This window comes from Pseudoliparis swirei, chromosome 20, assembly GCF_029220125.1.
Source record: "Pseudoliparis swirei isolate HS2019 ecotype Mariana Trench chromosome 20, NWPU_hadal_v1, whole genome shotgun sequence".
NCBI lineage: Eukaryota > Metazoa > Chordata > Actinopteri > Perciformes > Liparidae > Pseudoliparis > Pseudoliparis swirei.
The window spans coordinates 28741589-28764762 of NC_079407.1; the positions used below are offsets into that span (position 1 = coordinate 28741589).

General features: G+C 44.8%; 2 protein-coding genes and 1 long non-coding RNA gene across 11 annotated transcripts in view; 2 read left to right on the plus strand and 1 right to left on the minus strand.

Annotated features, from left to right (window-relative positions):
* Window positions 1-3823, plus strand: part of gdpd1 (glycerophosphodiester phosphodiesterase domain containing 1) — an 11086-nt gene extending 7263 nt beyond the window's left edge. For 2 of the 3 annotated variants that reach the window (XM_056440899.1, XM_056440900.1), the window contains exons 6-11: window positions 69-190; window positions 345-434; window positions 545-678; window positions 786-845; window positions 988-1039; window positions 1789-3823. In XM_056440899.1, the coding sequence (XP_056296874.1) occupies window positions 69-190; window positions 345-434; window positions 545-678; window positions 786-845; window positions 988-1039; window positions 1789-1923 (593 nt within the window). In that variant the 3' untranslated portion in view covers window positions 1924-3823. The remainder of the gene's footprint in view (window positions 1-68; window positions 191-344; window positions 435-544; window positions 679-785; window positions 846-987; window positions 1040-1788) is intronic. The other variant, XM_056440901.1, reaches the window with a different exon arrangement.
* A 609-nt stretch (window positions 3824-4432) lies between these two features.
* On the plus strand, window positions 4433-21532 carry LOC130210524 (protein yippee-like 2). Of its 5 annotated transcripts, none has more exons than XM_056440909.1 (6): window positions 4433-4634; window positions 13351-13409; window positions 18947-19177; window positions 20090-20133; window positions 20338-20446; window positions 21124-21532. In XM_056440909.1, the coding sequence occupies exons 2-6, from the start codon at window positions 13392-13394 to the stop codon at window positions 21211-21213; spliced, it is 492 nt and encodes a 163-aa protein (XP_056296884.1). In that variant the 5' UTR covers window positions 4433-4634; window positions 13351-13391; the 3' UTR covers window positions 21214-21532. The 5 variants fall into 5 exon arrangements, with proteins under 5 accessions (XP_056296884.1, XP_056296883.1, XP_056296881.1 ...); XM_056440906.1 differs by lacking the exon at window positions 4433-4634 and adding an exon at window positions 12340-12515; XM_056440908.1 differs by lacking the exon at window positions 13351-13409 and having other exon boundaries at window positions 4507-4634.
* LOC130210525 (uncharacterized) lies at window positions 6981-9021 on the minus strand. 3 transcript variants are annotated; one of them, XR_008834825.1, is made up of 5 exons: window positions 8842-9012; window positions 7928-7986; window positions 7752-7849; window positions 7518-7613; window positions 6981-7378 (listed from the first exon to the last, which is right to left on the minus strand). It is a non-coding gene; the product is annotated as an uncharacterized LOC130210525 (long non-coding RNA). The 3 variants fall into 3 exon arrangements; XR_008834824.1 differs by having other exon boundaries at window positions 7518-7874; window positions 8842-9021; XR_008834823.1 differs by having other exon boundaries at window positions 7518-7849; window positions 8842-9014.
* Window positions 21533-23174: the final 1642 nt, after the last annotated feature.

Below are 23174 nucleotides of genomic sequence, written 5' to 3' on the forward strand. Positions count from 1 at the left end.
CCTCATGGCCTTGTGTCCTCAGTGTCCTCATGGCCTTGTGTCCTCATGTCCTTGTGTCCTTGTCTCAGAGTGTTTCTGTGAGGGAGGCGAGGACAAGCGCATCCCTCTCCTCAGCGACGTGTTTGACGCGTTCCCCAACACGCCCGTCAACATCGACATCAAGGTCGACGACGACACGCTCATCAAGAAGGTGTGTGTAAGGATACGTGTGTCGTTGCGTAACAGTTGTTGCGTAACAGATGTTGCGTAACGGATGTTGCGTAACAGATGTTGCGTCGCAGTTGTTGCGTAACAGTGGTGACGTCATGGTGGACGTGTGACCTCTGACCCTGAGCGGCCTCCAGGTGTCGGAGCTGGTGGTGCGGTACCAGCGGGAGCACCTGACCGTCTGGGGCAATGCCAACAACAAGATCACCAAGAAGTGCCACCGGGAGGTAGGCCGCCATCCAGGAGCCCCTCATCGCCATGGATACGGACGCTCAATGTGGTGCAGGTGTCTGGATGACATAAAGATCGTGACTGACGTGTGTTGTTGTTGCTGCAGAACCCTCGTATCCCCGTGTTGTTCAGCCTGCCCAGGGTGCTGCAGCTGCTCGGTCTGTTCTACACCGGCCTGCTGCCCTTCGTCCCCCTCAAGGAGCAGTTCCTGGAGATCCCCATGCCCTCCATCATCAACAAGTACCTGACTCTTCATCAGTTGACTCTGACTCTTCATCAGTCTGACACTAAATCAGTCTGACACTTCATCAGTCTGACTCTTCATCATTCTGACTCTTCTTCCTCAGACTCAGGGATCCTGACAGACTAACCAGGAGTCATCGACTCGTCGCCTGGATGGCCGACACGTGAGTGACTGAATATTTAAAGTCTTCTTTTCTTTGATGTGGCCGTGGCTTCACTACCAACACTACCTTTACTACCTTCACTACTTTCACCACTAAAACTTTCTCCATCTTCACTTCCAGTATTTTGTTCTTTCTCTTTCAGTTTGCTGATGAGGAAAACTCTGTTTGATCATTTAACTGCCAGAGGAATCCAGGTAGAGCTGCTTCTGGAGTCTTCCTCAAAACCTCTGTGTGTGTGTGTGTGTGTGTGTGTGTATATATATATATATATTTAAAATGTATATTTATTTAAATATATATATATTTTTAAAATATATATATTTAAATATATATATTTTTAAATATCTATCTAAATATATATATATATATATACATTTATTTATTTATATACAGTGCATCCGGAAAGTATTCACAGCGCTTCATTTTTTCCACATTTGGTTATGTTACAGCCTTATTCCAATGCCATGACACTCAACATGTAGCTCAGGTCCCGTTTCCACTGATCATCCTTGAGATGTTTGATTGGAGTCCACCTGTGCTAAATTCAGTTGATTGGACATGATTGAGAAAGGCACACACCTGTCTATATAAGGTATTGAGCAAAGGCTGTGAATACTTATGTACATGTTATGTTTTCGTTCTTTATTTTTAATAAATGTGCACAAATTAGCTAAAAACAGTTTTCACTTTGTCATTATGGGTTTTTGTGTGTACAATGTTGAGGAAAATAATGAATTCAATCCATTTTGGAATAAGGCTGTAACATAACAAAATGTGGAAAAAATGAAGCGCTGTGAATACTTTCCGGATGCACTGTATATATATATATAAATATCAAAGGTGAAACATGGGCTGCTGACACTGCTCTCAGGGTGTAGATGCATTCTGTAACCTTTGACCTGTGTTGACCTCACTGTGACGCGAGTCCTCTTGCTGGCCTCAGGTCTACATCTGGGTCCTGAACGACGAGGAGGACTTCCAGAGGGCCTTCGACTTGGGGGCCACAGGAGTCATGACTGACTTCCCCACCAGGCTGAAGGACTTCTTAGACAGGGAGGGTACGTCTGAGCCCCGGTGACCTTCCAACACCTACCTCAGGCCCTCAGGCCCCCAGCCCCCCCCCTCCCCTGGAATGCAGACACCTCCACTGTATTTCAGCCGCTCTGAGCTGCAGCGGCTGCAGGACCCGGATGCTGTTGTGGTGACGAGCGCCTCACATTGTAATCCCATTACATCTCCTGAAGGACGCACATCTGTTCCACATGTCCATCAGTTGTTCTCTTGGTTCCCTGACACACAAGATCAGAGGGACATGAAGGGAAATATAGACACACGAACACACACACACACACGACTAGGTAAACGAAGCACAAAGAAATTTCAAGTCTAGCACCTTCTTCATTGGATCTATGAAGTTGCCGTTGAAACGCAGCCTTGAATGTCGTATTTAATTAATGCCTTTTAAATAGAAACTAAATAAGTTTTAAAGATTTTTTGAAAGCTTTAAAATAAGAGATAAAGCACAGGAGATGCAGCTTTCCTTATTATTTCAGTCTGGATGTCACTGAGCAACAACACTCAGCTCTGAGATTTAAAAAACGATTTCATTGAACATATAAAACACTGACATTAATACCGGCGTGCAGACACGAGTTGAGCTGCTGAGCGTTCTGCCGTCTTTTACGATGTTTATTATGTTTATTATGTTTATGTCTCTTACACTTTCCTCTGAATCAAAGGGAATGGCTGCAGCTGTTTGTCCATTATTAAATCTAAGGGAAGTATTTTTGCACAAAATGAAACTTTTTAGTTGTATCAGTGATGATTTGCACTGTTTTCTACTCGGGTCAGAACTCCATGTTTAAGAAATATGCTGATTTTTGAATGTATGAGCTTTAAATGAGTATTGTAACTCCCGATACTTAACCTGTCGGTGTGACGGTATGGAGATGTAAATATGAGGTTTATCATCCCGCTGATGTTCTGTTGTCCAGACTCGATGGTGAATGTAGTTTTGGGTGAGTGTCTGTCGTTCTGTATTTCAGTCACAACAGTTGGTTTTATTGTCTTGAGTGTGTTGTTGGGCATTAGTCACACAGGGAAATCTGCACACTACTACATCCAAAATCATTGATCCACCAATCATATTCAGATCTGAATGCATTAGTGATGTGTTGATGTTGTTGCACTGAGCTGGTTTTGCATGCCGAAATTAATTTGTTATTCTTTGTGGGACTAAACGCCTTTTCCCTCAAGGACGAAGTTCTCTGATTTGATGAGATTATTGAAACAAATATACATTTTTATTCATATGAATAAACATAAAAATGTTGTTATAAAATTGTTTTTGTATTTGTATAATATTAACAGCTTTATAATTATGTGTTTCCCACCGTAATGTATATGGATCTGTGTGTAGTGACCGTAGACTGACAGTAGGGGGCGCTGTAGGCTGAAGGGAGTTAAGAGGTTTTCCCTGAAGCGGGAAACTTAATGACGCTGCAAACGTTTAGTTCATTAAAACAATCCAAGCGACTCGTTTAACTCGGTCTTTAAAGAACCGGTGAGCTCCTCGCGCCATAAAGCGAGTCGTTTTACATTTATGGAGAATTCAGCTATAAAAATAAAAAGTCCAGTAATATAATTGGTCACGAGCTTCCTCCCTCCAGCCCCTCGACCAATAAACTCAGTGTTGCTGTGCGCTATCTGTTTGCTGATTGGCTGATACAGCTGTCAGCTGGTTATCAAGTCCACCGCCAGTGAGACGTTTGCCAAAGATCGTTTATTCCACCGTCAAGATGGTTCCCTCCTCCGGAATGTCTGCGACTGCGCTGTCGTGTTACGGGAAAAGAGTTTTTACTAAGTTCCAGCGACCAATTGAAGGTCTCACCGTTTAGTGAGTGAGTTCTGATGGTCTTCGATCTTCTGTATGTTTGCACATATGGAAAATTGACAAATAAAACTGACTTTGACTTTGACTTTGTCAGCGACCGGAAGTAGGTTAAACTCGGAAGAAGGCCCAGTGGTTGTGGAAAGACATCTTTTCTGACTATCTGGATTAAAACACAGATTAGCACTTCAGTGGCACTTAAATAGCCCTTATTATGGTAGTTTTGTAGTTTGACTATGTTGAGCAAATGTTACTTTCTGTATTCTTGTTGTTCTGAGTTTGTACTCTTGGTTGATTCACTGAGTGTAAGTCGCTTTGAATAACATGCTGCTAAATGACATGTGATGTAATGTAGAAGGCCTAAAGGTCAAACATAATGCAAATATATATATATATACTTTTACAGTATTTACTAATCTAATACATTCAAGCAACAATTGATGAATTCAAACACTCGGTAAATTCATAGTAATTAAGTGCGACAATACATTTTAAATACGATATTAGTTACATATCCCAACAGTATAAGTAACAATGAAGCATTCAACAATAAGACGTAACCCTCCCGTTATAACGAATGTTTTACGAACCCGGAAGTGGGCGGGAGGGAGCGCTCCCGCTCCGGCTGGTCGCGTCTCGACTCTCCGCTCCTCCACTCCGCTTCGTCCTGCGCGTCAAAACATCGCGTCTCTGCAGGAGGAGAGGAGAGAGGAGACGAGGAGAGGAGAGGAGAGCAGAGCAGAGCAGAGGAGAGGAGGAGAGGAGGAGAGAGGAGAGGAGGAGAGGAGGACATCTCCCCCCCGGAGAGGAGCGCGAGACTTTGAGGATTGGCGCTGCGCGAGGAGCTCGAGGAAGCGCGACGTCCCCAAATACCGGAGAAACGATTTATTCTCTTCAAGGTAAAGGACGCGCTCCTCTGGGGGGACGTCAGCGTGGCGCGTCTGTTGTTACACACACACACACACACACACACACACCGACACACACACACACACACACACACACACACACACACACACACACACGCACCGACACACACACACACACACACACGCACCGACACACACAGACTCTGGCCCGCCGCGCTGCCATGGCGCCAGTAACTAGTGGTGGTTGTTGTTGTTGTGTTGACATGCTGTTGTTGTTGTTGTGTTGACATGCTGTTGGTGTTGTTGTGTTGACATGCTGTTGGTGTTGTTGTGTTGACATGCTGTTGGTGTTGTCCTGAGCCGATGCGCCATCACCCTCGTGCACGCGCCCGGTCGTGCCGGTGCGCGTCAGTGATCGATGCGGGTTATCGTGTAGCGCGTTGTGATGAGGAACCCGGATGAAGGGCCCCGGATGAAGGGCCCCGGCTCCCAGCGACCTGCAGACGTTGTTGTGCTCGGCTCAGCGGTGCGCGTGCACAGCGCTGAGCCGAGGCATCCCGCCATGCCCGTGACACACACACACACACACACACACCTCCTCATGGGTGTGTGTGTGTGTGTGTGTGTGACACCAACCATCACAAGTCAGTGTGGCCAGGTGGTCAGATAGTTATTGATCCTGAGGGTCAGATAGTTATTGATCCTGAGGGCCGGGGTCAGAGTGATGTTAATGTGTGGTCTGAGTCACTTTGTTCACTTCCATCGCCATGACAACCAGAACATTCAGTTTAAAGAGTTTAACTCCATGACGACAGGCGTCTGAACCTGGAGGCCAGGAGAGAGGCGGAGTAAACGAGATGGGCGGGGGGGGGGGGGTGACGTCATGCTGCTGTAAGACTGAAGGAGGAAAGAACACAGAGGACAGAACCTCAAACAGATCCTCATCTCCCCCCTCATCTCTCTCTCCCCTCATCTCTCTCCCCCCTCATCTCTCTCTCCCCCCTCATCTCTCTCTCCCCCTCATCTCTCTCTCTCTCTCTCCCTCATCTCTCTCTCCCTCATCTCTCTCCCCTCATCTCTCCCCTCATCTCTCTCTCCCTCATCTCTCCCTCATCTCTCTCTCTCTCTCTCCCTCTCTCTCCCTCATCTCTCTCTCTCTCTCTCTCCCTCATCTCTCTCCCTCATCTCTCTCTCTCTCTCCCTCATCTCTCTCTCTCTCTCCCTCATCTCTCTCTCCCTCTCCCTCATCTCTCTCCCCTCATCTCTCTCTCCCCCTCATCTCTCTCCCCCCTCATCTCTCTCTCCCCCATCATCTCTCTCTCCCTCATCTCTCTCCCTCATCTCTCTCTCTCTCCCTCATCTCTCTCTCTCTCTCGCTCATCTCTCTCTCTCCCTCTCTCTCCCTCATCTCTCTCTCCCTCATCTCTCTCTCTCCCTCTCTCTCCCTCATCTCTCTCTCTCCCTCATCTCTCTCCCATCATCTCTCTCCCCCATCATCTCTCTCTCCCCTCATCTCTCTCTCCCCCCCTCATCTCTCCCTCTCCCCACACTCAGAAAAGTTTGACCATTGTCTACTCAATAAAATTAAGGCAACAAGTGACAATTAATATAATTGAATAGAATTTAATACTTCATCTTTGATTAAAAACTATTGATTTAATTAAGCAAATTTAAACAAAATATTAAATACAAATATTTTGGATTTACTAATAATATGGCAAATGTTGAGTAAATCCAAATCAATTACACAGGGGAAATGATTAATATTTACTAGGTATTCAAAAGAAAGTAATTTAGATATACCAAATAGCTGTGAAAAAGTAATTTATATTTACTAATTATGTGGATGAAATTGATTTATATTTACTAAATATCTGGATAATACCGATTTATATTTACTAATTTTATGTGTGAAAATGATTAATATTTAATAGGTATTCCAAAAAAAAGTAATTTAGATATACCAAATAGCTGTCAAAAAGTAATTTAGATTTACTAATTATGTGGATAAAATTGATTTCAATTTAGTAAATATCTGGATAATACTGATTTATATTTACTAATTGTATGGGTGAAAACTATGCTATTTTTCTAAATATCTGGATAAGAATGATTTGGATTCAATAAATAAAATAAGTTACATCAACTCATAACTTGGAAGAATGTTACTGAATTCAACACATTTAAACTGAAATTGTTATTTATCTTTACATAAATTAATTTTTCAAATCAACTTATAATTGGTACCAAATGACTTAAAATCTATGTAGTTATTGATTGTCACTTTGTTGCCATATTTTTTTTATGTCGAATCTACTTAATATCATGCCTTCTTTTTGCAAGAATTTACTGAGGAGCAGTTAACAAATTACCACATTTAGGATAACAGCATGTAAACATTTATTTGTGCAGCTTTGTTGACCATCTTTCAAAAACATTTGTGTAAAATGCCAAAATACAAAGAAATCCTGGTATACACAAAAGAATCACAGCAGCAAGCCCTTCAAATGAGTGACAAATTGGATGTTTCTGAACAACCCTGAATGGTAAATAACTGCAGCACTGAAACTCAGACAAAGCCTCGAAATAAACCATGTGACTGTAAACGCACTGTAAAAAAAAAAACCTCATTGGGTCCAGACTGAAGACAGGTGGGGACAGAATCTCATGCCGACATGATGTTCAGGAAACTGGAACTTAAGGCAGGCGTAGTCATCATTACTGCTTGAAGACTCACAGGTCAACCGGTTGTCTGTGGGCTGACATGATTCTCTCTACAGCCAGAAAAAAGACAAAATAGAAAAGATTAACAATAATATAACTTTAAATAGCATTTACAACATGACTAGGTGGTTTGAACAATAACAATTTATTATGTTGTTAAATTAAGACACTGAACTTAAAACAACTTACTCCCGTTTATCCTTGACAACTTGTATCAGATCATGGGTCACACTAGTGGAACAGCAAAGAAGGCGTTGAGGTTCATGCTGGTAGTCGTAATCACACCTAAAAAGAAAGAGTAAGGGGATAAAGGACAAAGGGAGGACATACATCCTCTTCAGTAAAAACAAAATCATCTCAAGCATCAACTTTTACTCTTTTCAATGCTAATGTTGTAAATAAAAATGAAAAGGCTAGATTCACACTCAAGTGCCCCATGTTGTCGTCATCATGGCGGCCAAGGTTTGATTTCCGGTGGGCCCTTTGCTGCAGATCCTCCCCTGTGGTGCTTGTGTGCGTCTCTAACACAAATAAAGAAAAAAACATCTTAAAAACAAATAATTGCTTGCTTCTGGCATTTAAATGGATTATAATCTCACCGTGTTGCTGGGTGTCATTAAGGTCACGAAGTTGTTCCATCCAAGTTGGATTATAATGTCTGAAAGGTGGCAGGAGAAAATAATTAGCATTTTACAATTAACTAATTGTTCTTAATTATCTGTACATAAATGTAAACATCGACTCAAAGGACACTCTTTGGTGACGTCCTCATCTGATAATGTGGACAGTAAATGAAGATTTGATCATGAAACCATCCCCTCACTGGACAGCTCACGGAGCTTCTGAGGAGCTGCGTCATGTCCGCCACAGCGCAGTTATAAGCGTCATGTCAACAACAGTCACGTGAACAGAGTCCCGACCACGTCAACAGCATCACGTTAAGAGCGTCACGTGAACAGAGTCCCGACGTCACGTGACCAGACCTGTACAATAACGTGTCTGGTCACGTGACTGTCCGGACTGACCGCTCCGGTATATGTGAGCTTGTCTATACATGTCTGCGTGGAACCAGTTTCAAAGCACTTCAATAAAATCGTGGTTATTAGATGAAGTGTGTAGCACGTGACCCCTCAGGTGTCTTAACCCACCTGCCACTAATGAACCTATAACACGAGCGTTAGCTAAACATTACCTGGGCTAACATGTGTAAAGTAAGCTAATGTTAGCTCGTTCAACACAGAAACCGACAACCTACGTTACATCAACGATGTTAAAGAAACGTGAAAACACTTAACCATCAGATAGCTAAGTTAACTTACTCTTGACGTCCAAGGCGACACAGAACACCATGCCTCGAATACAAAAGTAGCTACCCGCTAGCTCACACGAGGCTAGCTCACACGAGGCTAGCTCAACTCCTCACCAGAGAGCCGAGTAGAAACCTCAGTGTCACTAACGTTGCCCGTTCAATACAACGTTACTCTCTGAAAGTAAATTAAGTTGGCATTCTTACCTCAAGAAGAGCTGTCATGTCAGGAGGCTGTCGTTCCCTCTGTGGTGTTTCCTGAGTCACTGAAGCAGGAGAGCAGCGCGCCGCTCAAACTGCGGAGAAGAGGCGCGAAACCGGGTTCAACAGTTCAATCTGCTTTTTGTTGTTGTTGATTGCTGTGATCAGCCTGATCACTGACACCTGGCCTCTCCTTTGAACTCTCTCTCTCTCTCTCTCTCTCTCTCTCTCTCTCTCTCTCTCTCTCTGACGGGCTGTCTGTCTGTCTCTGTCTGTGCTGTTTACTTCTCTAGTAACTAGATTCTTAGAATAATACAATAAAATAGTAGGACAGGATATATTACATTTAAGAAGTTAAATAATAAAGGAAATAAAAAAAATTAAAAAAAATGAAAGTAAATACAGTGTATCTAAGTGTATATAAAGTGAAAGTGGTGCAATGTTCATTGATGTTGTTCAATTTGAGGAGGATCTGGCCAGAGGTGATTTATTGTAAAGTCTAATAGTTGCCAGGAAGGTTCACCTGTATCTGGAAGTTTCTCCTCTATCAAGAATGTTCTCCTGTATCAGGAATGTTCTCCTGTCTGTCCTTGTCAAGCAGAGCTAAAGCAGTCTGTTGGAGAACGTGTTCCGCTGTCCCTGCAGTAGGTGGTGGAGAGGGTGTTCCGGTTCTCCAATATGGACAAACATTTCTTCATGTCCTCCTCTCCGCCTGTTCCGGATAGTCCTCTTTGCAGCCAATGATGGAGCCGGCCTTCCACACCAGTTTAGTGAGTCGGTTGGTTTTCTACAGTTACAATGCTGCTCCCCCAGCAGAGTACGGAGAAGTCCAGAGCACTGGTCCAACAGACTGGTAGAACATCTCCAACATCTCAGAGCACTGGTCCAACAGCCTGGTAGAACATCTCCAACATCTCAGAGCACTGGTCCAACAGACTGATAGAACATCATAACTGAGATTTGTCATATATTACAAACATTTGAGGACTTGTGAACCTTTGAAGGAGTGCATTTTTTGTCTTCTCGGTTTTTAAACCACTACCAAGCAGGGATACTAAGTGCTAGATATTGCCAGCCGGTTGGGCCCCATTTGGGAGTAGTTACAACCTGGAAAAGAAAGGTAAGCTCTGACATGTTGAGAAAAAAAGAAGCTAAAATCAGCCCAAACTCTTAACAGGGTCTCAGATTTACAAAGCCACACACCCTCTTCAAGTCCTGGATTTCAGACAGCCAATTAACTATTGTGGGTGTTTTGGGGGAAATTTCACCCCATCACCTCATTGTAGGCCCTGTCTTGAGTGTTTGTGTTCAATCTTGGATATCCAGGACTAATATTAAGGAGATTATGACCATTTTTGCACTTGTCAAAAAATATGCGATTATAAGAGAATAAGGCCCAATTTGACCCTTTGGACCTTTTTGGGGACCCTTAACTTGCAGCTATCAGTCCCAAACTTTTGGGTATTCATATTCAGATGTCCCTCTTTAAATCTGAAGAGGATCCACATATCTGAGTTGGTGGAAAAATTAACTAAAAGACTGGTTTTAAGGATTTTCCTCGTCAAGATTTTGGAGGCGATTTCACCCCATGACCTCAATGTATTATATTTAGGTAAATATAATATGTAAGACAAATAGGAGGTTAAGGGTCAGTTGGCAGAGTAGTGTGTGTGTGTGTGTATGCATGTGTGTGTTTAAAAAGATGTTAGTGTTTCAGAATTTATTTTAATTCATTCATTATCAGTTCTGATTACAAATATTGGACACTGGACACAACAGCAAATACTCACGGTCGCCCTATAATGCTCCTCTAAAGAACAAGTATCAAAACTTATCATTATTTCTTCTACTTTGTACTCTTAAAAAAACTGCAATATGTTTATTGTAATGAAAAAAGTGAATTTGTATGTCATTTAAGAAAACTGTAAAAATGACTGTATTAATAATAGTCAATTTTCTTTACAAAAATGGGCAACATTTTTTATTTTTATTATTAGCATAATACTTAAATTAACAGTTGGGTTGTTAATTTACAGATAATGTCTGTAATTTCACCGAGTTTTGAATATAATTTTATTTAATCAATCCTGAAAGCTACCCTGAACCGGAGCAGGTTTGCCGTTCAGAGTAAGTTACCGGTAACCTAGTTTGCTAAGAATAAATCCAGCTTTATGTACCGGAAAGTCAGGTGTGGCGCAAATTCCTTGGGCGGAAGTGTACGGCGTTTAAAACTGAAGAGTTTCCATTGAGTAGAATTTATTAATTTTTCGACATTGTTGACTTTACTCATAAAATATGATTAAATTCTACTCAATGATTTTGAGCTAATATTATTCAAACAAAAATGAGTTTGGGACTGATAGCTGCAAGTTAAGGGCCGCCAAAAAGGTCCAAAGGGTCAAATTGGGCCTTATTCTCTTATAATCGCATATTTTTTGACAAGTGCAAAAATGGTCATAATCTCCTTAATATTAGTCCTGGATATCCAAGATTGAACACAAACACTCACGACAGGGCCTACAATGAGGTGATGGGGTGACATTTCCCCCAAAACACCCACAATAGTTAATTGGCTGTCTGAAATCCAGGACTTGGAGAGGGTGTGTGGCTTTGTAAATCTGAGACCCTGTTAAGAGTTTGGGCTGATTTTAGCTTCTTTTTTTCTCAACATGTCAGAGCTTACCTTTCTTTTCCAGGTTGTAACTACTCCCAAATGGGGCCCAACCGGCTGGCAATATATAGCACTTAGTATCCCTGCTTGGTAGTGGTTTAAAACCAAGAAGACAAAAAATGCACTCCTTTGAAGGTTCACAAGTCCTCAAATGTTTGTAATATATGACAAATCTCAGTTATGATGTTCTACCAGTCTGTTGGACCAGTGCTCTGGACTTCTCCGTACTCTGCTGGGGGAGCAGCACTGTAACTGGAGAAAACCAACCGACTCACTAAACTGGTGTGGAAGGCCGGCTCCATCATTGGCAAAGAGGACTATCCGGAACAGGTGGAGAGGAGGACATGAAGAAATGTTTGTCCATATTGGAGAACCGGACCACCCTCTCCACCACCTACTGCAGGGACAGCGGAGCACGTTCTCCAACAGACTGCTTTAGCTCTGCTTCACAAGGACAAACAGGAGAACATTCCTGATACAGGAGAACATTCTTGATAGAGGAGAAACTTCCAGATACAGGTGAACCTTCCTGGCAACTATTAGACTTTACAATAAATCACCTCTGGCCAGATCCTCCTCAAATTGAACAACATCAATGAACATTGCACCACTTTCACTTTATATACACTTAGATACACTGTATTTACTTTCATTTTTTTATTATTTTTTATTTCCTTTATTATTTAATTTCTTAAATGTAATATGTCCTGTCCTACTATTTTATTGTATTATTCTAAGAATCTAGTTACTAGAGAAGTAAACAGCACAGACAGAGACAGACAGACAGCCCGTCCAACAGAGAGAGAGAGAGAGTTCAAAGGAGAGGCCAGGTGTCAGTGATCAGTCTGATCACAGCAATCAACAACAACAAAAAGCAGATTGAACTGGTGAACCCGGTTTCGCGCCTCTTCTCCGCAGTTTGAGCGGCGCGCTGCTCTCTCCGGCTTCAGTGACTCAGGAAACGCCACAGAGGGAACGACAGCCTCCTGACATGACAGCTCTTCTTGAGGTAAGAATGCCAACTTAATTTACTTTCAGAGAGTAACGTTGTATTGAACGGGCAACGTTAGTGACACTGAGGTTTCTACTCGGCTCTCTGGTGAGGAGTTGAGCTAGCCTCGTGTGAGCTAGCGGGTAGCTACTTTTGTATTCGAGGCATGGTGTTCTGTGTCGCCTTGGACGTCAAGAGTAAGTTAACTTAGCTATCTGATGGTTAAGTGTTTTCACGTTTCTTTAACATCGTTGATGTAACGTAGGTTGTCGGTTTCTGTGTTGAACGAGCTAACATTAGCTTACTTTACACATGTTAGCCCAGGTAATGTTTAGCTAACGCTCGTGTTATAGGTTCATTAGTGGCAGGTGGGTTAAGACACCTGAGGGTCACGTGCCACACTTCATCTAATAACCACGATTTTATTGAAGTGCTTTGAAACTGGTTCCACGCAGACATGTATAGACAAGCTCACATATACCGGAGCGGTCAGTCCGGACAGTCACGTGACCAGACACGTTATTGTACAGGTCTGGTCACGTGACGTCGGGACTCTGTTCACGTGACGCTCTTAACGTGATGCTGTTGACGTGGTCGGGACTCTGTTCACGTGACTGTTGTTGACATGACGCTTATAACTGCGCTGTGGCGGACATGACGCAGCTCCTCAGAAGCTCCGTGAGCTGTCCAGTGAGGATGGTTTCATGATCAAATCTTCATTTACTGTCCACATTATCAGATGAGGACGTCACCAAAGAGTGTCCTTTGAGTCGATGTTTACATTTATGTACAGATAATTAAGAACAATTAGTTAATTGTAAAATGCTAATTATTTTCTCCTGCCACCTTTCAGACATTATAATCCAACTTGGATGGAACAACTTCGTGACCTTAATGACACCCAGCAACACGGTGAGATTATAATCCATTTAAATGCCAGAAGCAAGCAGTTATTTGTTTTTAAGATGTTTTTTTCTTTATTTGTGTATTAGTGTGTGTGTGAGTGTGTGTTAGTGTGAGTGTGTGTTAGTGTGTGTGAGTGTGTGTGTGTGTGTGTGTGTGTGTGTGTGTGTGTTAGTGTGTGTGTGAGTGTGTGTGTGTGTGTTAGTGTGTGTGTGTTAGTGTGTGTGTGTGTTAGTGTGTGTGTGTGTGTGTGTGTGTTAGTGTGTGTGTGTGTGTGTGTTAGTGTGTGTGTGTGTGTGTGTGTGTGTTAGTGTGTGTGTGTTAGTGTGTTAGTGTGTGTGTGTGTGTGTGTGTGTGTGTTAGTGTGTGTGTGTGTGTTAGTGTGTGTGTGTTAGTGTGTGTGTGTGTTAGTGTGTGTGTTAGTGTGTGTGTGTGTGTGTGTGTGTGTTAGTGTGTGTGTGTGTGTGTGTGTGTGTGTGTTAGTGTGTGTGTGTGTGTGTGTGTGTGTGTGTATAGTGTGTGTGTAGTGTGTGTGTGTATAGTGTGTGTGTGTGTGTATAGTGTGTGTGTGTGTGTGTATAGTGTGTGTGTATAGTGTGTGTGTGTAGTGTGTGTGTATAGTGTGTGTTAGTGTGTGTGTGTGTTAGTGTGTGTGTGTGTGTTAGTGTGTGTGTGTTAGTGTGTGTGTTAGTGTGTGTGTGTGTGTGTTAGTGTGTGTGTGTGTGTGTTAGTGTGTGTGTGTTAGTGTGTGTGTGTGTGTGTGTTAGTGTGTGTGTGTTAGTGTGTGTTAGTGTGTGTGTGTGTGTGTGTGTGTGTTAGTGTACGTGTGTGTTAGTGTGTGTGTGTGTGTTAGTGTGTGTGTGTGTGTGTGTGTGTGTGTGTGTTAGTGTGTGTGTGTGTGTTAGTGTGTGTGTTAGTGTGTGTGTGTGTGTTAGTGTGTGTGTGTTAGTGTGTTAGTGTGTGTGTGTGTGTGTGTGTGTTAGTGTGTGTGTTAGTGTGTGTGTGTTAGTGTGTGTGTGTGTGTGTGTTAGTGTGTGTGTGTTAGTGTGTGTGTTAGTGTGTGTGTGTGTTAGTGTGTGTGTGTGTGTGTGTGTTAGTGTGTGTGTGTGTGCGTGTGTTAGTGTGTGTGTGTGTGTGTTAGTGTGTGTGTGTGTGTGTTAGTGTGTGTGTGTGTTAGTGTGTGTGTTAGTGTGTGTGTGTGTGTGTGTGTGTGTTAGTGTGTGTGTGTTAGTGTGTGTGTTAGTGTGTGTTAGTGTGTGTGTGTGTGTTAGTGTGTGTGTGTGTTAGTGTGTGTGTGTGTGTTAGTGTGTGTGTGTGTGTTAGTGTGTGTGTGTCGTGCTGCAGACATGGAGGCGTCTCCGCTGCTCTTCAGTTTATTTCTCACCTCAGTCCAGAACCTGAAAGACACGATTAATAATGATGTTACATGATGACTGAGCAGGTAGCATGTTAGCATTATAGCGCGTTAGCATGTTAGCGTGATAGCATGTAAGCATGTTGGCGTGATAGCGTGTTAGCATAATAGCGTGTTAGCATTTTAGCGTGATAGTGTATTAGCGTGATAGCATGTTAGAGTGTTAGCGTGATAGCGTGTTAGTGTTAGCATATTAGCGTGATAGCGGGTTAGCGTGATAGCATTTTTGCGTGAGTGTATTAGCGTGATAGCATGTTAGTGTGATAGCTTGTTAGCGTGATAGCATATTAGTGTGATAGCTTGTTAGCGTGATAGCATATTAGCGTGATAGAGTGTTAGCATGATAGCGTGTTAGCATGATAGCGTATTAGTGTGCTAGTGTATTAGCGTGATAGCGTGTTAGAGTTTTAGCATGATAGCATATTAGCATGTTAGCTTATTTTTATTTTATTTTTATTTTAAATTTTATTTGTCAGGGACAAAGCAGCGCATTATTACACAAAGTGTACATGTGATACAGAAGGTTTCTAGCCAATTGGCTAATTTGCAACCCCAGTCCCTGGTCAGGCCTTTCTAAAACAAAACAAAACAGGAACAAGAAACATGTCTAGATCTAAAACTAATCTAAAAGTGGTGTATGTGTGCAGACAGCTCTCCATACACAGAGAAGACCTGACAAAACATCCATGCATAGACTGAGTGTTCATACACCTAACCATACACATCATAAGATAATAAGATATATACAAGAGCAACACAGGCAGTAGATCCTCTAAACTAAACACAGTTAATACAATAAAACCCGTACAATACAATAAAAACCCATTAAATTGAGTGTGTGCGTGTGCGTGTGTGCAGGCTGGCGCGTGTGTTTCAGTGTTGACATCCCTGGTTTACTTTTAGCCAGAGTTTTACCTTGCTATTAAATGTTTTCAGTTCAGTTTGTGTTTTTAGTTCCGTTGGTAAGTCGTTCCAGAATCGGGTCCCTTTTGTTGAGAAACATGACTGACCGAAAGTGGTTTTGCGCATCTCTGCTGTGCAGTTGCCACCCACTGATCCCCTGGTGGCCACTCTCCTGGTGCACGTTTTTGTCACACTAAGACAGAGTACAGAAGGTGCTATGTTGTTTGCACATCTAAAGATGAGTTTTAGAAAGGAAAACTTAATGAAGCTGTCGAAACTTAAAAGCTTGTATTTATGTAAAATTAAACAGTGATGTGTGGTTATTGGTTTCTGGTCCATTATTTTCAGTGCCTGTTTGTATAATGATGTGACTGGTTTGACTGTTGTCTGGGAGGCTTGGCCCCATACAGTAATACAGTAAGATATATGAGAAAGAATCATTTCGTGAAAGTACAGCAAGGCTGCCTTGACTGGTATGTGATGTCTTATGATTCTGAAACAGTTCAGATTCGTCCGGACGGTCTTGCAGAGTTTGTTAATGTGTTTTTTGAAGTTAAGTTGTGAATCTAAGACAACCCCTAAAAATTTGAATTCACTAACTTCTTCTATGGCTTCTTGGTCTATTTTGATGGGGCATTTAGATTTCCCTCTTATAGAGAAGCACATGGAGACAGTCTTTTTGATGTTTAGTGTGAGATGGTTATCTTTGAGCCATTGGGATACTCCTCCATCTCCTTGGTCAGGGTCTCTGCTGCTGCACCTGGTGTCTTAGCTGAGGCATATATAACTGTGTCGTCAGCGTACATTTGACAGTTTGCGGATTGACAGCATGTTGGTAAATCGTTTATGTATAGACTGAACAGCAGAGGCCCCAAGATGGAGCCCTGTGGAACACCCATAGTGGCTTGTTGTGTCGTTGAGAGTTTGTTGTTTATTTTGACACGTTGCTGCCTGTGCGCTAAGTAAGATGCAAACCAGCCAATTGCATGTTCAGAGAAATTGAAGTTGGTTAGTTTGTTCAGGAGTATATTGTGGTTCACTGTGTCAAAGGCCTTTTTGAGGTCTATGAACACAGCTCCCACCACATTATCCCTGTCTAAATTGCTCTTAATGTTCTCGGTTAGGTAGCAGTTAGCTATTTCTGTTGAGAATCCTTGTCTAAATCCAAATTGTTTGGGGTGGATCATGTTATTGCTTTCAAGGTAGTCAACTAATTGATCTTTTATGATCTTTTCCAGGATTTTGGAGAGAGCAGGTAGTATTGAGATGGGCCTATAGTTACCTGCTTGGTCCTTTGCACCTGTTTTAAAAATTGGGGTGATAATGGCTTGTTTCCAGCTTTGTGGGAATCTGCCTGCTCTAATGGAGAGATTTACTAGATGTGTTATAGGTTTAACCAGGGATGAGCAGTGAGTTTTAATGAAGGCGGTGTCCAACCCAGACACGTCCTTAGCCTTAGATTCTTTTAATGTGTTAATGACTTTGCATATTATTTCCTGACTTACCTCCTTAATTTGGAAGGATTTTGGTTTAGCCTTTGATCCCTGTAAGGTTACGGTTCAAAGTTCTTAGCAAGCTCTTCCACTGACTGAATAAAGAAGTTGTTGAGTTCATTTGCAATTTCTAAGTAGTTAGTGCTGGTATCCCCATTCACTTTCAGTTCTGTTATAGTTTTTTGTTGCCTTGGCTTGTGTTTAGTGAGGCTGTTGAGGTGCTTCCAGAGTGATGCGCTGTTCCTTTCCGCTTCCTCAATCAGTTGCATGTAATAAGTTGTTTTTGCTTTACGCAGTTCTCTGACTACTCTATTTCTCAATCCTTTAAAATGAGAAGATCCGTATTAGTTTTAGTAAGTAATGATTTTTCAAAGCATAGTCTCTCTGTTTCATGAGCTGTAGTATGTTATTATTCAGCCAAAGTAGGGAGACTTTTCGCTGCGTATCTTTGAATGTCTTTGTGTATTTCCCAACCAGGTTTATCAGATTTTGTGTCAGGGAATTACAACAATTTTCTAGCTCATTGGTCTGTAGCACATTATCCCAGTCTAATTTATGTAAGTCATCTTCAATTTGTATATGTTTGTTTTTGGGAATGCCCTGGTTCCCGGATTTTCTTTCATTTGTAAATTTTGGGAGACGTTGTTTAGTGAGTTTTCGGACGACCATGGTCATATTATGATGACATTATGTGTAGGGTTGGGTACCGAAACCCGGTGCCAATATGGTACCGGTTCCAATACAACCGGTATTACCCGGACAAGCAACGCACATTTCGGTGCTTCTTTCCGGTGCCTGAGCCGATTGAAATTGAAAAAAACTATTGTTGTGAACTTCTGTGGTGACTCCGCCCTGTCAGCAGGTTGCGAGCCTCTCATATGTAACTCTGACAGCGGAGGCGTGGCCTGTGTGACTGCGAGCCCGTGTGGAGCACACCAGCGTCAGGCTGGACGCGACCGTCACCGGTCCCCTGAACACGGGGAGACCGATTATGACGAGCAGACTGAACTCAGATTAGTACCGGAACGTTGATTGCAAGTCTTGCATTCATAAAAGTAGCCCAAGAAATAATAAATTAGCCATTATAACCATGCTTAAGCTAGCTCGTAGCTAGCGCTAGCTGACTCTGGCGTGACAGTCTGCTAGCAGGTGTGTTGGTGTCCAGCGGTCCCGGCTGTTTACCCGGTGTTACCGGGAATATAATGACGGAGGAATAAAGACCGGGGGCGTCACTTTGTTTCAGTGGAACTCTCGCTGTCGGAAGCTAAACTTTATTTGTCACGTGTCATCTTCAGTCCCTCTGATTGGTTGTTCTCTTTGCCCATCAACACAGTGACAGGTTAACCCTATAAGGTCTGCACATGACAATACATATCACCTCATATAATGGAGAACATTGTGTCTGTTAACAGTCTGATATCCGTTGTGTGTCGGTGCTCCATGATAACGGCTTCTACAGGGAATATGGCCCAAGAGGTTTTTAATGTCCTCATTGTGCGTTTAAAAAAGAAGAAGTATCGGTTCAGGCACCGTTTAGCACCGGTATCGTTTTAAAAGTACCGGTTTAGCACCGGTATCGGAAAAAACCCAAACGATAGCCATCCCTAATTATGAGTACTGAGCACATTAATGAGGACGTCCAAGTTTTCAGGTATTTGGTTGTAAACAACGTGTGAATCCTTCGTGAGGTTTGGACCTGAAGTTATTGACCCCGCCCCCCGCCCCCCCCCCTGCAGGTGCTTGCCTCCCGCCCGCCGCCCACCACGGCCCTCACCTGTGTGCTGCGCTGCTTCCCCTGTGAGCCCACCTGGGCCGGCAGCCCCTTCCTGCCCCGCCCCCCCACGCCCCCCATGGGGCGCATGACGCGCTCCAAGACCTTCCAGGCCTACCTGCCCAGCTGCCACCGCACCTACAGCTGCATCCACTGCCGCGCACACCTGGCCAACCACGACGAGCTCATCTCCAAGGTAACGGGACATCTCATGGGACCTCACTGAAGGCTCCTCACCTGTGTCCTCTTGTCTCCTCCTCTCTTGTCTCCTCCTCACCTGTGTCCTCTTGTCTCCTCCTCTCTTGTCTCCTCCTCACCTGTGTCCTTGTCTCCTCCTCTCTCGTCTCCTCCTCACCTGTGTCCTCTTGTCTCCTCCTCACCTGTGTCCTCTTGTCTCCTCCTCACCTGTGTCCTCTTGTCTCCTCCTCTCTTGTCTCCTCCTCACCTGTGTCCTCTTGTCTCCTCCTCTCTTGTCTCCTCCTCACCTGTGTCCTTGTCTCCTCCTCTCTCGTCTCCTCCTCACCTGTGTCCTCTTGTCTCCTCCTCACCTGTGTCTTCTTGTCTCCTCCTCTCTTGTCTCCTCCTCACCTTTGTCCTTGTCTCCTCCTCTCTTGTCTCCTCCTCTCTCGTCTCCTCCTCACCTGTGTCCTCTTGTCTCCTCCTCACCTGTGTCCTCTTGTCTCCTCCTCTCGTGTCTCCTCCTCACCTGTGTCCTTGTCTCCTCCTCTCTCGTCTCCTCCTCACCTGTGTCCTCTTGTCTCCTCCTCTCTCATCTCCTCCTCACCTGTGTCCTCTTGTCTCCTCCTCTCTCGTCTCCTCCTCACCTGTGTCCTCTTGTCTCCTCCTCTCTTGTCTCCTCACCTGTGTCCTCTCGTCTCCTCCTCACCTGTGTCCTCTTGTCTCCTCCTCTCTCGTCTCCTCCTCACCTGTGTCCTCTTGTCTCCTCCTCTCTCGTCTCCTCCTCACCTGTGTCCTCTTGTCTCCTCCTCTCTCGTCTCCTCCTCACCTGTGTCCTCTTGTCTCCTCCTCTCTCGTCTCCTCCTCACCTGTGTCCTCTTGTCTCCTCCTCTCTCGTCTCCTCCTCACCTGTGTCCTCTTGTCTCCTCAGTCGTTCCAGGGCAGCCAGGGACGAGCCTACCTGTTCAACTCTGTGTGAGTGTCTCTAGTTTCTCACGCAGCGCCCCCTGCAGGCCGGAGGTCGAGTGGCTCTGAGCTCATGGAGACACTTTTATATCTCATCGATACAACTTTGTTTCTGATGGGGTCTCCTCTTGGTCTCCTCTTGCTCTCCTTTCACCTCCTCCTCCTATCTTATCTCATCTCCTTTAATATCATCTCCTCCTCCCCCCCCCTCAGGGTGAACGTGGGCTGTGGCCCTGCCGAGGAGAGGGTCCTCCTCACTGGTCTTCACGCTGTGGCGGACATCTACTGTGAGAACTGTAAGACGACCCTGGGCTGGAAATATGTGAGTGACCTCTACATGACCTCTGAGTGACCTCTGATGATTTTAATGGTAAACGAACATTTAGACTGATGATCACCACGAAGTCTTATTTTATATACAATATATACCTGACACACACACACGTTAACTTTAAACCTCTCTAACCTTCCATCTATAAATAAAGTCTCCCTCCTGCCTCTCGCTGTAACCGTGGCGACGTTAATTGGAGAAACCTTTCTATTCCTGTCAGACCAGACTGAGGGCAGAGCGCCACACAGACGAGCCTTAATGGAGGCTGCAGCAGGATTGATTTTCAGAGTTCTATTGAGAGGCTTGACCTCGTGACCAACTGCACTTCTAAATGGAGACTTCTGATCACGGCCCAAAATAACCACAGAGAGAAGGAGACAGAAGGAGAGGAGACAAGGAGACAGGAGACAGAAGGAGAGAGAAGGAGAGAGAAGGAGAGAGAAGGAGAGAGAAGGAGTCCTCCCGAGTCCTCTTGACTCCTCTTGACTCCTCCCGAGTCCTCTTGACTCCTCCCAAGTCCTCGTGGTTCCTCTGAGCCGGGAGACTCTTCAGTCTCCCGGCTCAGAGGTTCTGCAGTGAGGCGGTGATGTCATCGCTCAGAGAGTCAGCTTCATACACAGCTGAGCTTTCATTGATGGTGTCATGCTTGTATCCCCCCCCCCCTGCAGGAGCATGCCTTCGAGAGCAGTCAGAAGTACAAAGAGGGAAAGTTCATCATCGAGCTGGCCCACATGATCAAGGACAACGGCTGGGACTGAGGACACGACTGCATGGGGGGGGGGGGGGGGGGGGTCATGCGTGTTGGGTGAGTTTGGTTTGGCTGGTTGAACCTCTTTAACCCTCTGCCCCCCAACCACCTGACGCACACACACACCAACACACACACGCCGAGCTGCAGACATCCCAGCCTGACAGAGAGGCAGACAGACGGGTATGCAGATGGGTATGCAGATGGGTACGCAGACGGGTATGCAGACGGGTACGCAGACGGGTACGCAGACGGGTACGCAGACGGGTACGCAGACGGGTACGCAGACGGGTACGCAGACGGGTACGCAGACGGGTACGCAGACGGGTACGCAGATGTGCGCAGACGGTGCGCAGACGGGTGCGCAGACGGGTGCGCAGACGGGTGCGCGACGGGTACGCAGGCAGATGCGCAGACGGGTACGCAGACGGGTACGCAGACGGGTACGCAGACGGGTACGCAGACGGGTACGCAGACGGGTACGCAGACGTGTACGCAGACGGGTACGCAGACGGGTATGCAGACGGGTATGCAGACGTGTACGCAGACGGGTACGCAGACGGGTACGCAGACGGGTATGCAGATGTGTACGCAGACAGGCAGACGCTGGGTTGTATTTGTCCTATGAAGTTGTGTAAAGTGCTGATCTTCCTCTGTTGTTGCTGACAGAAGGTCATGTGGGCCCTGAAGGTTCCTAAAGGTCACACCGTGCTGATGGAGGTCGCTGAGGCTCAGGGGGGCAGCTGGTGACCAGGAGCACCAACAGCTGGTCAGATAACAGATTCAAAGAAACTGACTAACAAATGACAGTGACGAGAAGCAGAGCGTCAAGACATTAACCCATAAAGTAACAAGGTCCTAACAGAGGTCATGACAGAGGTCATGATAGAGGTCCTAACAGAGGTCATGACAGAGGTCATGACAGAGGTCCTAACAGAGGTCATAACAGAGGTCATGACAGAGATCATGAGAGGTCATAACAGAGGTCATGATAGAGGTCATACCAGAGCTGTGACCTGTAGACACAGGTCATATGAAGGCTTCTCTCTGTCTGTCACACTGATCTCCACTTCACACCGACTGAGCAACTTTATGGAGCGACGGTAGAGCAGCAGCTCGTTGAGCCGCTCGTCATATTTATTCATATCAGTTAAAGAGTTAAACCGTAACCTCATTTCTCCTCCTGTGACGACCCCGGGTGACCTCTGAGGTCACGCTGCTCAGGTTCCTCACAGAATCACCCGGTGGTCGTGAGGCGGTACTGCACGTCAAACACGTGACCAGCGCCGTGAGAACCAATGAAACCCTGAGCGGTGATGTCATAGAACAACGTACGATCCGATTGGCCGACAGTCGAGCTGCAGGATCTTCTTTAAACGCCATTCTGGTTTAGAGTCAAAAGAGTTGCCCCGCTTGTCACATGTAGTTGCTCTAGAAGCTGCTCTAGAGAATGCTAGAAGTCTATACATTGCCCTAGAGCAGTGGTCCCCAAACTATGGCCCGCGGGCCGAATCCGGCCCGCCTCCACATGTGGCCCCGCCCCCTGAACAATACCAGAGACGCGTTCCGATGTATTATTGTGTTCACCTGGCCCGCTGCCGTTGAGATTACAGTGAGACGCGGAGAAAATGTGGAGTGGTGCTCTTCTTCACAATAGAACATCTTTGATGGACGTGTCGCGTCTCGGCCAATCAGCGTTCAGATGTCCACAGCGTTTGGGAAGTTAGGTTAGCTTGAATGTTAGTCCGCTACATCTGCTGCTGTCACGCTGCATGGTGTAGCGATGCTAACGAAGTACCGTACGTTAAGCACCATGTGATTTAGCATATTTTTAGTATCGATACTTCATTAAAAGAGCGATCAGAAAAGTTTGGGGACCCCTGCTCTAGATAATGCTAGAAGTATATACACGTTGCTCTAGAGAATGCTAGAAGTCTATACGTTGCTTTAGAAGCTGCTCTCGAAGTTGAG

Coding starts and splice junctions, on each gene's coding strand:
- LOC130210524 (XM_056440905.1), top strand. CDS start 13,320: ATGCTAATTATTTTCTCCTGCCACCTTTCAGACATTATAATCCAACTT. Junction 13,410..18,946: donor TAATGACACCCAGCAACACG/GTGAGATTATAA, acceptor CCCCCCCTGCAG/GTGCTTGCCTCCCGCCCGCC. Junction 20,134..20,337: donor GCCTACCTGTTCAACTCTGT/GTGAGTGTCTCT, acceptor CCCCCCCCTCAG/GGTGAACGTGGGCTGTGGCC.